We start from the raw sequence: 16,427 nt of genomic DNA, 5'->3' as shown, positions 1-16,427 counted from the left end.
CCTAATGTACTTCTTTTCGTGAAGCATGCATAACCGAGGGAAACCCATAACATCCCTTCCCATCCAGACCGCACTCCGTAATGAGAAACACGCTTAGAAGAAAGTGGATGGTCGGGTAGAGGAGAAGACCTTCTTTCCAACCTTCTTGTTGATGCGGTGGGGCAGCGGGAACTTGAGGTTCTTGGTGAGGAGCTGCTTGATGTATGGGCGGCGGAGGTCGTCGGCCTTCTCGACCTCAACAACCTTGAGAATCTAGATTGAGTGTGAGTGATTTGACGCAGGCGGCTGAGTCGATTTGATCATACCTGAACGGACCTGAAGCGCGATCGGTGACGGGCGGCCATATCCTGGTACAGGGCATCGACGGCGGCGACACGGGACATCTCACGGTACTCCTTGTACATGTTGTGGGTACCGGAGCGCGAGTCGTACTTGAGCCAGATACCGAAGTTCTTGACCTTCTGGGGCTTCTTCTCGTGGATCTGAACCGGGTCAATTTGTTGTTGCGCAGTCTTCTGCCGCCTCGACATACCTGGTTTACGGAGACGATCTCACCGTTGGCCTTCTTGATCTTGCGGAGCTTGCCAAGGAAGTACCAGAACCGCGACTTGGCGACAACCTCGTTGGTCGCAAAGATACGCATGCGGTAGATCTTGGGCGAGGGGTTGGTCTCGCTGGGCAGATGGCGCCCGATGATCTGGTATTCCTGGAAGCGTGCTGAAGCATCGTCAGTACTGCTTCAATGACAATCTTTTCTCTTAGTCCAGCAATTGCAGCAGTCGCGGTTGGGGAAGGCGGTCGTATTAGGGCAGTCGAGTACGGTCGTATTCGAGTTTGTCGCATGCGGACGATCTCGCGGGCTTCGCTGCCATCGTCACAAGTCTTCGGCGATGTTGGCCTGTCCGTTGTATGTGCACACCACCAAAGCTCCTTCCCACTCGGTCCAGCTTCGTGTCGGTTCATCGCGATGGTGAGAGACGGTCATGGTCGCGCTGGCCTGGTTCGAAAATTCCATCGGCTGCAATTGCTGGACGGGACGGTGTTGCGGACGAAGAAAAATTGCTTACCCATCTGCGACTGGTTAGCGGGCGGTATGGGCATGAGCTGGCGACGTAGACTGACCTTGATTGTGCTGTGAGGTTAGTACCTTGAGTTGAGAAGTTCAGTCAGGTCGTCTCCATCGTGGATTGACAAGCGAATTCGACACCACCTTGTGCGCGCTAGCCGAGTTGAGCAGGGGCCCACAACAACTTGGCGGCAGGCGCTATGGACGTCGGCGAACAAACAGCCCAAACACCCGACCACCTCGAGGACCACTAGAACACCCACCAGTTGGTTCTCAGCAAATAATCCGCACCATGTCAAAGGGCTGAGAGTGCCAACTGAAGTCGCGCAAACCTTCAGATCCACGCGACAACCGACATCCCACAATCCCATCCGAATCCCTCAAAGCCACCATGCAAGCTGCACTCGTGCCTTTCCACCAGGCACTGGCCAGTGGCCTTGCGCAACCCGTCGCAGACTTCTTCAGTCCAGTCGCACCCGCGCATGACCCTGGCCGGCTATACGACTTCTACCGCGCCTCCAGTGACGAGAAGATCGAAGGCGATGTTGTTTATGCGCTCGAACAGCGAATGAACCCCAAAAAGGCCAAGGCCTCTCCCTGGGTTGATATCATTGCTACTTATTGGCGCGCTGTCAAAGAGATCATCAAGACCGATGAAGCAGCGAATCTAGGCAAGCTGAATGAGCGTCAATACCTGGCAGTGTACGATACGTGGAAGGACCTGACGAGCATCTTCATCAAGCACATATCTGGTGGACTGCTACCAGCATGGGCCATATTCACCCTGTACTTCACTGCGAATCATCTTAGGAAGATAGCAATCAAAGCAGACGAGCAATTGGCCAAGTCGAAACCAGCAGCTCTCAACACCGGCTACTCAGACGATATCGTGAGCACAGCACCTCAGAATCAGAAGCTTGAAGAAGCTGCGCGAGTATTCAACAGGATCTTTGCCCTTTGTCTTGGTGACAGGAACCCCGACATGTCACAATCGCGAAAGTGGGGTGTATATTGCATAGCCAACCTTCAGTTCAAGACGTATTTCAAAGTAAGCCCTATCGCAGTCTGCGTGGTGTAACGACAGCTAACGCGCATGTATCCAGTTGAAAGCAATCAGCTTATCCAAGAACGTTGTACGATCGATCGAAGCACAGTCCGACCTACCTACATTTGAACTGTACCCGCGAGCGCATAGAGTCACATACAAATACTATCTTGGAGTGCTGGCGTTCCTGCAGGAAGACTACGCCAAGGCAGAAAGCAGCTTGCAGCAAGCATGGGAATCTTGCTGGTCAAAGTCGCAACAAAACAAATCGTGAGTTAGGGCAATCTAACGGACAACTCCTCGGAACTAACAGTTCAGGCTCATTCTCACATATCTTATCCCTTGCCGCCTAATCACTCAACACAAGGTTCCCACCGCCAGCCTACTCGCCGAGGCCCCTCGTCTAGAACGCATTTTCGGCCCCCTCGTATCCTGCATAAAACGAGGCGATCTTACGGGCTTCGACAAGGCACTGGCAGAAGGCGAGCCCGAGTTTGTCAGGCGGCGCATCTTCCTTACTCTGGAGCGGAGCCGCGACATCGCTTTGCGCAACCTTCTCCGAAAGGTTTACCTCGCTGGTGGCTTTGACGATCTCAAAGAAGGACAGACGGAGAAGGACCGGATACGGAAGTCGCGAGTACCGCTAGCAAACTTTGCCGCCGCGCTCAGGATGGGTATTGCAGGCGAAGGCAGCGGCCAAGCAGTGGAGGACGACGAGGTCGAGTGCCTATTGGCAAACCAGATTTACAAGGTGCGTACGCTATGCCCCAGCGTTGGGCTTCTATAGGTCTTACCCGGCTCTGAGGCAGCCTCGTCACGGATGTCACACCAAGAACCCACTCGGCTAACCCAGATTGCAGGGTCTGATGAAAGGCTACATCTCGCGCGAACACGGCATGGTAGTCATGAACAAGAAGGGCGCATTCCCGGGAACAGGGGTCTGATGCCTAAAAACGTCGGCCTGCTCCCGTCTACCATACAGATCAACTCCTTGCTCTATCACAATCACGAACCACGACACGTCACTGTCCAAGCCGGGAGGAGATGCGCGGTCGCATGTGTAAGCAGCCTCGATGCGCATGGAACGACGATGTGCGATGCACCACACCATCGCGCCAAGTGGGGATTGACGACGAAGGAAGGCAAGTTGAAATCGCCAATATCTCAATAAATGCTACCGATCTGCCTCAAACTTTGATTCCCTGGTATTTCCTTTATCTAAACCCTCCCTTGCATGCTTCGTGAGACGCGCCGGCTCTTCGACGCGGCCAGTGACTGGTGCAGGACCCCAAGCCGCGTCCCGCACAGACGCGCTGTCGCCCTCTCAGCTGATATCGCGTTGCAGGCCCCCGCCCACACCCAATCCGCCGCCCTGTCCATCTTTACCCCACTTGCACTACCAGCCCAACGCGACGCGACGCGATACATTGCTTCCGCCTCGCTTCGACGTGCAGATGGTGTCCTTGTCGCATCTTGCATGAACAGCGAAGTATGCCGGCTGAATAACTGTGACTGTACCAGCAAGTACCAGTACCACGCCCAGTCCGCGCATGTGGAGCGTTTGACAAGATGAGTCAACGGGAAACGATCGGCGGTGTTCCCTCGTCTCCATGCCCAGTCCTGCTTATCCACTTGGCTTTGTCTTCGGGCATCGTTAAGGCGCTGCATTCGTTCTCCATCCCGCTTTGTATGGTTCATCCTGGACTGGCGTCCTGTATAGCGTTCGCCGACGCACCTCAGCTCACGGCTCACCCTTTCTGTCTTTCCTTCTTTCCTCCTGCTTCCGCTCGCAGCCCACATGCTTTAGTCGCAATGTACCGTGCTGCTTTGCCCCGGAGTTGTCCCACCTAGAGCGATTCGATGATAGACTTCACTCCGCGTATCAGATTATGCGCGAACTTGGTAGCGACGTTGCCCCCCGTTTTACTGTTGTTCTTATGGTTCTTGTGGTATTTGCGATACTGCTTTGGAACTTTCTTGCCTCCGACGCGTTTTGCGCCGATGGCTTGGGCTGAGTGTCGAGGTGGTTTTTCGGGGAACATGGCGGTGGCTTTGTGTTGAGTTCGTTGCGTGGTGTGTAAATTCGAGAACAAATTGATAAGCACTGCGGTTATGGTGATCACCGTGGCTATCGTGTCACCAAGTCCACATGCGCTTGGTTACCGTTCCAGCTATATACTTGGAGGTTGTGATGTGTGTGCTGCGTAGATGCCGTGTTGCCGGCCAATGATATCAGCCAAGCCAGTGTGGAGACGGAGGATCAAGGCTGAGCAGCATGGTCGCTACGAGCAGTTGGAGGCCTAAATGAATCACTGCGCCATGCGCCATCACGTCAGGTTAGATACGGTAATTCAGAATCCAAGCGTAAGTATTCGTGATATTGTATGCTATCATTAATCGCTTGAAACAAATTACGAAAGATGCGACCATATCCTGTTACAATTTGATGCTGCTGTCCTGCAGATAATACTGCAACAATTGTGGAGAAGGGACTGGCTTCCATAAAAGAGAACCAAGAACGTGACGAAGAACATGAGTAAAGCGCAACCAATCTGGTGACTTGAACAGCCAGGAAGTGTTTTCTGTCTTGAGATGCAGAGAGGAAAGTTGAACCAATGCGAAAAGGCCTGCGCATCTAGGCAATTTTGAGGCCGATAGAGAAGACGCGAGAGATAAGGAAAACCAAGCCAGGTAAAGAGATAAGTATAGTACAACAGTGGCGTGAATGAGTGCCAGAAAGGTATATCCAGACCGTAACGCCGTGCAGCAACAAACCCACACTGAAGCAGAACCCAGTAAAGAAAAGGCATAGCCGCGAGGCTGCAACGCAAGGTGTATATACAAGAAGGTCAAGAAATAGCAGATGAAAAGAGTCATTAGTTGGGGGCGATGAAGAGGGCAAGCTACTCAAGGGAAGCTCGAAAGGATCAAATGCGATGGCAGCAACTTAGTGCGGCGACTTCGCTGAAAGGTCGTCCATGTGATTGACCATGGCAACGAACAAGTCGAAGAAGAGCTTGCCGCCGTTCTCCATCTCGTTCTGCATTGTGCCGCTGCGCTTGAAGGTGTGTCGGGCGCGGATGATGAGCGCGAGGTAGTGTGCGCGAAGCTTGGAGTCGTTGTCAGGAGTGTTGGCATATGCGTAACGGGCGGAGGTCAAGATAGTTGAGCATTGGATGCCAGATTGGAGGCCTTGCTTCTTGAGCGCAAGCTTCTTCAGTTCCTGAAGTCCGTACTTGTCGGCTTGACAGTAGATGACAGTGTCTTTGAGGATCGGTCCAACCGAAGACTGAACGATGGCTTCGTGGGCGTTGTTGGCGTTTCCACCATCTTCAAGGTTCCAGCTGTTTCGCTTCTTGTCATATTCCATGCGCGGGTAGTAGTCGCCCTTGTAGAGATATTCGAGGATCGATGAGAAGACTTCGGGCTCTTCGTCGGGTAGGTCGATGCGCTTGTTGGTAGACTGGAAGAACTGACCGCTGCAGAGAGTCTGGAACCAGGGAGAATGCGATAGAACGTCTTCGTGCGCTGCAAAGAGTCGCTGCTCGCGGCCGACGGAGATAGTGATGATGGCACTGATGGAAGTTGTCAGTAAAGTTTCTTCGGCTTTCATCGTAAAAGAACAAACTCACCTTCCCAGTGTTGGAGAAGTTTGGTTTGACTGTGGTGATGATGCCTGGGCATGTTGTGCTAGTCGTTCTACTCTCCTCGGTGAGTCTCTGAAGGAGGGGTTCTTCTTGTGTGATTTGGACTTGGATGCGCGATGTTTCGAAAAGCTGCCCTCTTGATGGCGCGTGCGGTTTGATGAGAACATGATGACGCGATGCTGAGATGCTGTGGTTACGATGGATGGATGCGGTGCGAAGAGGTATCGCTGATACTTATAGGTGCAGTGAGTAGGCAGCAAGCGTACAAGTACAAGTAGGCAAAGCAGACGACTCCGAAAGATCCTTAGGCAGAAACGTCGTAGGGCAAATAGGACGATAGCATGCAAGTACTAGGCGACTGCAGCCGTGTATATATACCTGACTCCTCACAGGAGGCCACTCTCCGGCCCTCGGCCAGGGTGAGGGTGAATTGCGACGCGATTGGACGCGTAAATGGACCTAACGCGTAAACGCGATATCACATGTTCCACTTTGCCTCTTCCAGAGCTAAGAGTCAGGACGGCTGAGCCCCCGGTCCTGGACCAAGTAACACTTGTGCAAGGTTGTGAAACAAGGGCGGAACAAAGAAGGCTGATGGCGCTAGTTGTGCGCTGGTGGCATGGCGTGTTCCTCTACCGCAAACAACTGAGCCCGCTCAGGACATGTTAGCAGGACCTGAGGACCGACACTTCCAATGTCTCAAACCGTACTTTTTGCTTGAGGCATGCGACGAGCATTCGCACGGCACGATAAAGTGATGAGATGACTGGTCGCGTTCTTTGCGCAGGGCTCTCTGAAGGGTTGAAGCTTTGGCCAGGCACCCAAGAAACTTTGCGAAAAGCAATCGACGCCGCCGCGGTGCAACAGCCAGCGTCGGCTCATCGCTTGCATCCGCGAATCAACGAATTGCGGCCGTCCACCGGAGGCCCCATCTAGAGGCCGTTTGGCGTTCCCCTGAGGGGCAAATGTCGTGTTGAAGGACCGATGGTGGGAGAGAGGCGTAGCGCGAGGCTGCGATCCGGTTCCGCGCAATGACAGGATTCGCGGCTGGCAAAGGCGATGTCAGCGACCATGACACGGTCCCTGATGCCGTGAAATTATGCGTCGCTGATCAATGAACCTCGGACGCGATGGGTCGCGTCGGTGGGGCTGGCCAGGCACGCACAAAGAAAAGCGCCCCTCGACGCGTCCTCGCGTCTTCACGTTACCTCCATGGCTGCCAATTAAGCCCGCATCCGGCATGGCGCGCAACGCTATCAGGGGACCCAACGGCTGCGCAGTTTCACTACGTCCGCAAACATCATACATGACGGCAGCAACACCCAGCCGCCATCATCGCTGTCGCATTAGCCGTTGTTCCTTTGCATACGACGTCATCGCAGCGTGGTAAACCGCGACGGTGGAATTCCACGACAGCTTACAGTCAATAGCGTCTGGATAGGTCGACTGCGGATACCAAAAGCCGTTCAAAGGCAGCTTTGATCATTAGCAAGATTCACGGTCCTGCGACACAAGTTCTGCTTTGAGCCCACCCAGGTATCGGCCCGTGTTAGGCAGTAGCTACTACACGATTGTCGACTACATTCACCAGTAGGGTATGCCAACAGTTGTCTACTACCCGGGTGAAGGGATCTCGGCAGTAGTTAACAGTACGCCGCTTGGCAGCCGAGACAGTCAACTTTTGCGTCGTCAAAAGCGAACTGCCTTAAAACAGGCGACAACTTCCAGCGCGCAAAGAACAGTGGATTCTCCACCAAGATCCGGCGCAGCATTTCCCCTCTCTTCTCTGCACCAGGCCATTTGCCCTGCCACACGCGTACATAAGGCACCATAATTTTCAAGGCCTCCCTAACCCACCTCCCTGCTCTTTCCTCACCAATCCTCCCCTTTTGTACCATCCGCCTCTCCAGCTTCCCCAAGAAATGCTCTCTCTCTTGCATGTTCTCTACCAACGCAGCCTGCATGACCGCTAGTAGGATATGTGACCGGATTGAACAGTCCAACTCATCCACCTTGATTGCTCCAACTCCTAGTCCGGCTGTCTCCTCCATCGCAACAGCGGCTAGGAACTCGACCTCCTCCTCACTCCCAATCTCTTCCTGCCACCCCCTCTGCAACGCTTGATCTGCAGTCCCTCCATCCGGTATCCCACACCAGAAAAACACTGGCTTGCTAGGTTCTGGTTCGACAACCTTACCCGAAGAAACCTGTGCGAGGTACTTTGCTTCCAAACTGTGTATATCATACAATCCCGACGCGACATTGAGCCCAAAGTGATGGGGCCCCCATGCTTCGCGGTTGTCCCTGCGATGCGATGGGTCAGATGTAGGGCTTGAAGATGAAGGGATCTTCTCCTCTCCCTCCAGCTGGGTGTTGGTGTTCGTGGACAACGCTTTTTGTTTCGATTCTGCGATGGGAGGTTTGTAGTACTCGTCTAGCCATAAGCGCGCATGTGGTTCTGAAAAGGGGGGTGTGCTGGGGTAGGCCGCGTGTAGGCGTGTCAAGGCTGTGTCAAGCGTGCGGAGGGCTATTTCAGTAATCGTGTCAAATGGAAGGACCGGTTGCCTGTGGCAAGTCCGCCCCACAGTGTAAGCCCAGCGGGGGAGCTTTAGGACATGTTTGGATACCGGATTATCACGCGGCAGACACAGTGGGGAGGACGAATCCGGAAGATCCTGGAGGTCCGGCATGCGGTAGAAGCGTGCTGTGTTGGGTTGGGTAAGGAATGCGGTGGAGTAGTAGGAGCGCCAGGCTGTGGGGTTCAAGAGGGCATGGTGCGCAATGTAGAAGGCGTCGAAGTCTGAGAAGGTGAGAGGGTCGTCTCCATTTAGTTGGTCGGTCCAGTGGTAGTAGGCTGCTGCGATCTGGGCGAGATAAAATATATCCAAGGTACTGTTTTATCTTAGTCACACACATGCAGGTGCCGGGTACATCGGTATGAGGGATTCTCATATGAGGATGTACCTAGGTAGCTTACCGATTGAAGCGGAGCTCGTCCTCACCAAAAGACCAGCCATGCGCGTGCAGCTTCTCCACAACATCGAATACGCCCTGGCCGTCCCACAGCCCCTCATCGATATAAATGTATGCAATCCGCAAGACATCATCGTGACATGTCACTGGCACGATTCCGCCTTCCACATTAGCCAGAAATTCCTTGGCTTTATCGTCCATTGTAGTGCCTGTCGTACGCAGAATGCAATTGCTGGAGTTGACCTCGGGATGTTTTGAAATTTGCCTCTAGGGCTGGGAAAGTAACAGCGCAGTTTCACTACATCCGCAAACATCATAAATGACGGCAGCAGCACCCAGCATGCTTTGGACGCATCATTTTGTGACGCATCGATGTGCGGTAGAGCTTTCCGCTCTCATAACGCCGTTCTTCGTCGTTTCTACCCCTCTTCATCACGCTTGACAGCCGAAACATGTCCCACATGTCGCACCGTCCAAGCTGTGTGAGCTGCCCTCATCTGCAGATCGGGATGATCGCCAACAGTCATTGCATCGTCAGTCGTCTCCTTAAGTCACGAAATTCGCCCTCTATTGGGTTCCATTTGCGTCGTTCGCTCCGCCGCTCCGCCGCTCTGCTTGGGTTTGCTCGCAGCCCGATCTAACAGCGCACGCCACACTTGTTCAACAGTATCTGAATCTAGCAAGGACAGGCCTCGGCATATGCCGTGTTCCGTCCGGTTGTAAGCATACGCCCCATCTACCATCTACTTCGATGTGCTTTTCGTTCGAAGGCGACGCACCGCCAGGGATCCTGATCCTTCGATCAATCGAATTGGACGCCAAGGACGTCGCCGAAGCTCTCCCAAGCTGATCTACTTAAGCATCACCAGTTTTCATGGGAACATAAATGGTTGGCTTCTTACGCAAGGTGCGAAATTGATGGAAGCCTCCGTCAGCATGTATTTCCAGCAAGCGCCATGCGCCTCCATACACGCGAACACTACCGGAGAGTCTGCCGCGCTGTGCATTATATGAGATATCGCGCATCTCCTTGCGAATGCCTCGATGCAGAATTTCGTGGCGCAGCTGACGAATACCACCACCTCAGGTGTACTGAGTAGTAATCAATGTTGATGTCCTACAGTTTCATTGAAACATGTACAAGCTTGGCACACACACCTTGCGCCCGGCAGAATCCTACCGAACGCCAGGGGTATCATAGCCGGTATTACATACGCCATATTGTCTGGTTGGGACTATCTGGCTTGCAAGGGATGAACAACGGCAAGGACGATCTTCCTATTGCCAATGGCACGTACTTGTACGCTGACCACGAACGTCAAGAGCTTCAGGCGCTTGGTCTGAACCTGTTTGTAGCTTTCGACACTTCCAATCTAAGAGACGAGGTACCACGAGGGTCTTCGCCATCGCACAACAGAAACAACCTTTAGAGCCCATTACGGGGAAAGCTCGATCTCAAAGTAAATCGGAGTTGAGTTCACAGTCCTGACCATGCGCCTTACATTACATACAAGGATGCTGACCGCTTCCAGTTGACTGCCTCTCATCAACGCGGTCAGATGCAGCTCAGGTCTTGGACACTAAAAGCATGGACTCTGTGACCACTCGTGGCCACCATGAATGGCATGCTGCAGACCCCATGAACAGGAATGGCTGTTCGTTAAGATAGTTATGATATTGGAACACCCTTGCACAGCAGTATTTCGTCGGTACGTGTGTTGCATGCCAAGGGTGTTCATTACAGCAGAGCTTTGTAGAACTTCGCCCCACGTCGGGCAACCCTCTAAATAAATGACCCAGCACATGCAGTAGTATGGCACGGTTGATGTTGGCCTGCATTGGAGAAGGAGGCTGATCATGGTGCTCGACATAAAAGCATTGAGATGCGCACTTGGCTGAATCGCCAGAAATCAATCGATGGCAGGCATTGCGGTTTTCAAGGCCCTTGTGGCATCTCTGTCTCTGTTCTCTAGCGCTTCAGCATCTCCTTTTACTCAGAGGCAAGACACGCTTACCCTCGACGGTGTTCAGAAGCAAGCTCTCGCAAATGCATACAAGGTACTGGATGGGACGCTATCAGACGGTCTGACGAGATCTGCGAAATGTAACAAGGACACTGTTGCTGTACGCAAGGAGTTGTAAGTAAGTTCGGGCACTGCTACGGTCATGATGCTAACACATGATAGCGGCGACCTCACGAAAGAGGAACGGAAAGCATACACCACGGCCGTCAATTGCCTGCTCAAGGCACCCTCTAAACTTCCTGCTGGACAATATCCTGGAGCAAAGTCTCGCTATGAAGACTTTGTTGTGGTGCATATGAACATGACACCGACGGTTCACGCCACCGCAAACTTCATGCACTGGCACCGTTACTACATATGGGCCTACGAAACAGCGCTTCGCACGGAATGTGGCTACAAAGGCTACCAGTGAGTACCCTTCTGTAGAACTTGTGTAAAGCATATACTAACCTCACCTACTTATCACAGACCCTACTGGAACTGGGCCAAGTACACCGATCTCGTTAACAGCCCCATCTTCAACGGCGACGAATGGAGCATGGGTGGGAATGGTGATCCAATCGGACCGCATGCAGGCATGAGTCTATGGCCGGGTGAGACGCTTCCTGGTGGACCGGGAGGAGGCTGTATCAGTAAAGGTCCCTTCACCAATTTGACCATTCGTCTTGGTCCCCTCGCGCCCACCATGGACCCCAAACTCAACATCCCACCAAACCCACGCGCCGATGGCTATGGTGACAATCCACGCTGTCACCGTCGCGACGTAAGCAACTTCTTCACCGAGCGCTACCTCCGGCCTCAAGATCTTCTGTTCCATATCACCATCAATAAGGCCATTGGTACCTTCCAGGACACACTCCAGACCAACGCGACGAACAGTCTTTCGGCGTTGCACATTGGCGGTCACTTCTCTATCTGGGGTGATCCTGGAGGCGATGTCTATGTGAGCCCTGCGGAGCCAGCCTTCTGGCTGCATCATGGTCAACTGGACAGGCACTGGTGGATGTGGGCCATGTATCAAGAGAAGGAGGTCAAGTCTCGCACAAGCATGTATGAAGGCGGCACCCATTGGTCGATTCCCAACAGTCCCAGAGGTAAACCGACAGATCAGCAGGAGTTGGATGTGGTGGCACCGCCAGGTATGAACCACATCGCGAGCAAGGAGTTCTTCTCTACTACATCCGGGCCGCTGTGCTATGTATATGCTTAGATAATCGTACTTATTACAATACGACCTTTGTGCTTGTGAAGATCTGAGTCTATCATGAAACGCGTATAACTTTCGTACCTGCCTCGTTCAACAGAGCTGCCGGTCGTCAGTTCCTAGTTGAGCCACCCTGGTGGACACGTGATGACGAGGCTCTAGCGCGACGCGTCAGACCCTCCGAAATCAGAAGCGACGGATGACATCGCCAGTCTCAAGACACTCACCAACCCCCACTTCGAGAATTGACCGCCGCTACCAATGCCCAAACACCCGCGAAGATGTCGACCCCGCAAGCGAAACGTCGCCGGCTGAACGAAGCCACGAAAACGCTCCAGAAGCCGTTCAAATCGCCGTTCCGCACACCGTTGAAGCCCAGCATAGGCGACGACCCGCCATCCTCAGATCCGCCTGAGGTCCACACTCCTGCGCTTGATACACCTAGGACAACCATCGCTCCTGCTAGAAGCACCGCCCCTACAGATAATGGCGCACAGCAACCGGCCACCTCTACCGCCTCTATGCAACCCCCCAAAACACCAGCGACGTCTAAAGTGACACCACGCGCCTCGAAACCTCTCGTCTCACGTCCGAACCTATCTACCCCGTCACGTGTCGCGTCGAAGAAGGCACCATCGAAACCCTCGGTCGCACGCGAGATCATGCAGATCCGCAATGAGATCCAGATGCTTACACAAGCTCAGACCCTGGCTACGTCTACAAAGGATGACAATCTGGTCGTACTGGTTGACAAATGGCGCACAGCAAGTCGTGCAGCGGCGGAAGAGCTGTTTGGCAGCACTAGAGACAGGGTCAACAGAATGGGCGGGGTAGGTGCGTGGAAGGATCGTGAGAAAGAATCCAAGGAACGGCAGATACAATGGGATAAAGAAGAGATGGAGGCGGAACGTGAGAAGATGGAGGAGGCGAAAGAGAGTGGTGAGGTTTCCGAAGAAGCGTATGATCGCTACGCCGAGATGGACTCGGAAAGGGAGAAAGGGGAGGAGGAGAAGGAGACATTTAAGGGAGCAGACGATGATGTGAGTGCACGGATGTGTACATACAAGTTACTATGCTAACGTTGAAGCAGTCGTTCACGATGGACATGATGCTCAAGACCCTTAACATCGATCTCAAGCTCATCGGCTACAACAAAGAGGCGCAGAGGTGGGATGGTTGATGATTTCGATCGAACAGCCAACAACACTCTTCGATATGCCTCGACTATTTCAAGTCTAAAGCTCATAAGCATAAGCGACTGGAAGTTGCGCTCTTCACAAGATACGGACTCGCGCTGCGATGGCAATGCCAGACACGAATTGTAAGTCAACGCCTGAGACCTTTGATTTGCTACATGACTCACGCTATCAGAATGATTGTTTACAGAGATACCCTTATGGACTATATTTACTACACGCCCAATGCAACGTATTATACACATCGGACACCATTCGTAGATGACAAATGCGATGCTGATGACGTCATTCTTGCTCCACCGAAAGCCTACTAGCATGTTCATCCTCCGCACATGTACTCCCTGTGTAATCATTGTCATTCTCATCGTCTTCTCACGGTCAGTCGTAACAAAACAGTCCCGAGGTTTCACATCCAGTGAACTATTATCTCAATTCATCCGTCCATCTCATCCTCATACTTCTACCCCTTACCATGTCACTCAAAGACCAAACCGTCCTCATCACAGGGGCTTCGATGGGCATCGGCGCAGCCATCGCACGCCGACTAGCCGCTGAAAGCGCAACGCTCATCCTCTTTGCACGCTCAGGCGACAAGCTAAAGGCCCTCTCTGACGAACTCAAGAAAGAACACAAAGACCTGAAGATCTTCACATCAGTCGTCGATGTACAAGACCACACATCCCTCAGCACCGCCGTCTCAAACATTGTCCAGCAAGTCTCCCACATCGATGTTCTGATCAACAACGCCGGTTTAGCGATAGGTGCGCCGTCACGCTTCCCTGACCTTAAGATTCAAGACATCATCACAATGACGAGCACAAACATCAATGGGTACATGTTCGCTGCTTATACGGTTTTGAACGAGGGAAAGATGAAGGAGCGTGGCAAGGGAACGATTCTGAACGTCACCAGCACCACGGGTCTAGAGGTACCGCCTTTCCCAGGCGAGGCTGTGTACCATGCTAGCAAAGCGTGCCAGGAGGCTTTCACCAACGTGCTGAGGACAGAGTTAGTGGGTACTGACATCAAAGTCCTCGCGTTACGGCCTGGTGTTGTAGCAACAAACTTCCACGAGCAACGGTATGGCTTTAATCCCTTCTTCATTATTTCAGCGCTGCGGTGGAGTTCCGCGCTGACAAGACATGCAGTGTCGGATACGAAAAGCAGAGCTACGATACTTTCATGTCGGGCTTCGAGCCTCTTGTTGCGCCTGACGTTGCGGAAGCGGCAGCGTTCATGCTGAGCCAGAAGGATAGGGTTAGTGTGAAGGCGTTGGATGTCGTGCCCACTGCGCAGAGGAGTTTGCAGGTTTTCGATCGGGAGTGGAATAGTAGGGATGAGGGGAGGAAAGAGGAGAAGATGGGGAGCTAAGCAAGAGTGGAGTTGGAAAGATGAGTGATCTGACGCAGTCAAACCTGGTCTGGGCTAGCTAATGGCGTCTGACGTAACAATTATAGCTTCGAGCTGGGGGTCAGCGTCTTCTGAACGAGCTCAAGGACGCGCTCGGCGGTGCCCCTGCAAGAAACATTAGTATCGTACTGTCGACACAGACGAGCTTCAATGTACTCACCACGAAGACTGATACCCCGCACCAGCATGCCCATAGCAATGCACAACCGGGACCTTCCACCTGCCCATTTCCGTCTCAATCCTCGGGCCGCCCTTGCGCGACGCTAGATACTGTCAGCCAGCCCCCGTGAAATGACTCGCACAATGATACTCACGCCTCAAGCCCACATTCCGCCCAATAACCTGCAGATCCTCTGGCTTCCCCAACTCAGGACACAATTCACAGCACCGCTTCATGATATCCTGACCGAGTTCCTCATCCCACTCTTCACTCCAATCGTTGTCCTGTCGACTGCCGCCTAAGATTACGCCGCCACCCAGCGGACGGGGGAAGACATATGTTGTCGTGGGATCGATTCTCTTTGGAGAGCGGAAAGACCTAGTTCAAACCGTCAGTCAAACTGAATACACAGAAAATAGTCAGGTCTGGGGTGGAGGAAGGCAAGTAGGATAGCATTGTCGTACTTGACTCGTTCCATTTCATACATTCTGGTGATTGGCGTTTTGGGTTCAGCGACCAGTAGTGTTTGACCACGTGTTGGGTACAGATTCGTGTCCTTGATGTCGGAGAGTTTGAGGGAGCCGAGACCGGTGCAGTTCACTAGAAGGGTGGTGGATGGGTGGTCGCTTAGGACTTCTGAGACGGAAGGGTAGTGTCGGCGCACGAGTGTGATGCCTTTGCACAAAGCTTGAGCTTGGAGCCTGGTACAGTGTTAGTCTCTTTGATCATGGCCCTTTACCTAGAGGTCCGCGTTAAGGGAAAGATGATCAGGACAACATACCACTGCAGATAAACCTGTGTGTTGATCCTGAACGTACTTGGGAACTCGAATCCAAAGTTCGCTCCCTTGGGCAACTCACATCCACCCAACTTCCTCAAACCCCCGACTAACTGATCGTACCACACCTTACCCGTCTCCTCAGTCAAAACACCCGCCTCTTCGATCGGCTCGTCGAAGGCAGCCCACATACCCATTCTCCCCAACCCCGCTTCATTCCCTCCTCCATTTACCCCATCGACGCCTTTCGTCTCACCAGCCTTCAGAGTCTGACAACCAAACACGCTCTTTCCGTCGATAAGCTCGCCGAAACGGCGGAAGGTGACCTCGTCGTATTTCTCCAGCGGCCCGTTGTCGTGGGCCATAGAAGACCAGTTGGCGCCTGCCCAGGGCGATGTGTATTCTATCGAGCGGTCTCCGGGGAAGTGCTTTGCTACTACGGTTATCTTGGCGGTGGGATACGTGTGTGATAGGACGAGTGGGGTTGTTAGACCGATCACGCCGGCGCCGAGAATGAGGATGTGTTGATGGTCTTTTTGAGAAGCCATGATGGGTGGTTGAGTAACAATAGATAGCTTCCGATACGGAATATGTTTGAAGATGTTGATGATGAGATGCTTTGCTGACAGCCAGGCCGAAATGTGAGCTCTTCGTTGAACCTAGTTTGGATATCAAATGCTCAAGCGCTGCACGAAGCTATATAAGAAGCTATATGAATGTCAATGACTCATCTCTCTTGTACGTCTGGTTCATCGGAGTAAGATTCACCCATACCTTGTACGCTATCCCGAGTCTCACCAGCCTATTCCGACGGCAAACGGCGATTGTCTTCTACAAGGTATTGTACAAAGCCCAAATCGACCCAAGCTTGGTAGAGCATACAAGTAGCTGCGCAGATCACAATGAGTTGGATGACAGTATTGC

At 52.9% G+C, this 16,427-nt stretch overlaps 8 protein-coding genes across 8 annotated transcripts; 4 read left to right on the top strand and 4 right to left on the bottom strand.

The window, feature by feature from the left end:
- Positions 1–93: 93 nt before the first annotated feature.
- On the bottom strand, positions 94–963 carry RPL20A (60S ribosomal protein L20A; the record flags this gene model as incomplete). The annotated part of the gene is made up of 4 exons (XM_051433968.1): positions 94–252; positions 306–482; positions 533–706; positions 850–963. The coding sequence occupies 4 exons, from the start codon at positions 961–963 to the stop codon at positions 94–96; spliced, it is 624 nt and encodes a 207-aa protein (XP_051292486.1).
- Positions 964–1,457: 494 nt separating this feature from the next.
- Positions 1,458–3,055, top strand: J4E90_004402 (uncharacterized protein; the record flags this gene model as incomplete). The annotated part of the gene is made up of 4 exons (XM_051433967.1): positions 1,458–2,114; positions 2,170–2,381; positions 2,430–2,862; positions 2,972–3,055. 4 exons carry the CDS (start codon positions 1,458–1,460, stop codon positions 3,053–3,055), a joined length of 1,386 nt encoding a protein of 461 aa, XP_051292485.1.
- A 2,003-nt stretch (positions 3,056–5,058) lies between these two features.
- On the bottom strand, positions 5,059–6,101 carry J4E90_004401 (uncharacterized protein; the record flags this gene model as incomplete). The annotated part of the gene is made up of 2 exons (XM_051433966.1): positions 5,059–5,686; positions 6,094–6,101. 2 exons carry the CDS (start codon positions 6,099–6,101, stop codon positions 5,059–5,061), a joined length of 636 nt encoding a protein of 211 aa, XP_051292484.1.
- A 1,300-nt stretch (positions 6,102–7,401) lies between these two features.
- Positions 7,402–8,932, bottom strand: J4E90_004400 (uncharacterized protein; the record flags this gene model as incomplete). The annotated part of the gene is made up of 2 exons (XM_051433965.1): positions 7,402–8,650; positions 8,736–8,932. 2 exons carry the CDS (start codon positions 8,930–8,932, stop codon positions 7,402–7,404), a joined length of 1,446 nt encoding a protein of 481 aa, XP_051292483.1.
- A 1,716-nt stretch (positions 8,933–10,648) lies between these two features.
- Positions 10,649–11,965, top strand: J4E90_004399 (uncharacterized protein; the record flags this gene model as incomplete). The annotated part of the gene is made up of 3 exons (XM_051433964.1): positions 10,649–10,869; positions 10,918–11,163; positions 11,224–11,965. 3 exons carry the CDS (start codon positions 10,649–10,651, stop codon positions 11,963–11,965), a joined length of 1,209 nt encoding a protein of 402 aa, XP_051292482.1.
- Positions 11,966–12,240: 275 nt separating this feature from the next.
- On the top strand, positions 12,241–13,139 carry J4E90_004398 (uncharacterized protein; the record flags this gene model as incomplete). The annotated part of the gene is made up of 2 exons (XM_051433963.1): positions 12,241–12,999; positions 13,050–13,139. 2 exons carry the CDS (start codon positions 12,241–12,243, stop codon positions 13,137–13,139), a joined length of 849 nt encoding a protein of 282 aa, XP_051292481.1.
- Positions 13,140–13,627: 488 nt separating this feature from the next.
- Positions 13,628–14,526, top strand: J4E90_004397 (uncharacterized protein; the record flags this gene model as incomplete). Its single annotated transcript, XM_051433962.1, has 2 exons — positions 13,628–14,235; positions 14,304–14,526. The coding sequence occupies 2 exons, from the start codon at positions 13,628–13,630 to the stop codon at positions 14,524–14,526; spliced, it is 831 nt and encodes a 276-aa protein (XP_051292480.1).
- Positions 14,527–15,116: 590 nt separating this feature from the next.
- J4E90_004396 (uncharacterized protein) lies at positions 15,117–16,051 on the bottom strand (the record flags this gene model as incomplete). The annotated part of the gene is made up of 2 exons (XM_051433961.1): positions 15,117–15,426; positions 15,507–16,051. The coding sequence occupies 2 exons, from the start codon at positions 16,049–16,051 to the stop codon at positions 15,117–15,119; spliced, it is 855 nt and encodes a 284-aa protein (XP_051292479.1).
- Positions 16,052–16,427: the final 376 nt, after the last annotated feature.

Source organism: Alternaria incomplexa (assembly GCF_024043165.1).
Source record: "Alternaria incomplexa strain BMP 0042 chromosome Unknown scaffold_5, whole genome shotgun sequence".
NCBI lineage: Eukaryota > Fungi > Ascomycota > Dothideomycetes > Pleosporales > Pleosporaceae > Alternaria > Alternaria incomplexa.
The sequence above is the reverse complement of the archived record's forward strand: the minus strand, read 5'-3'. Positions and strand labels throughout refer to the sequence as shown.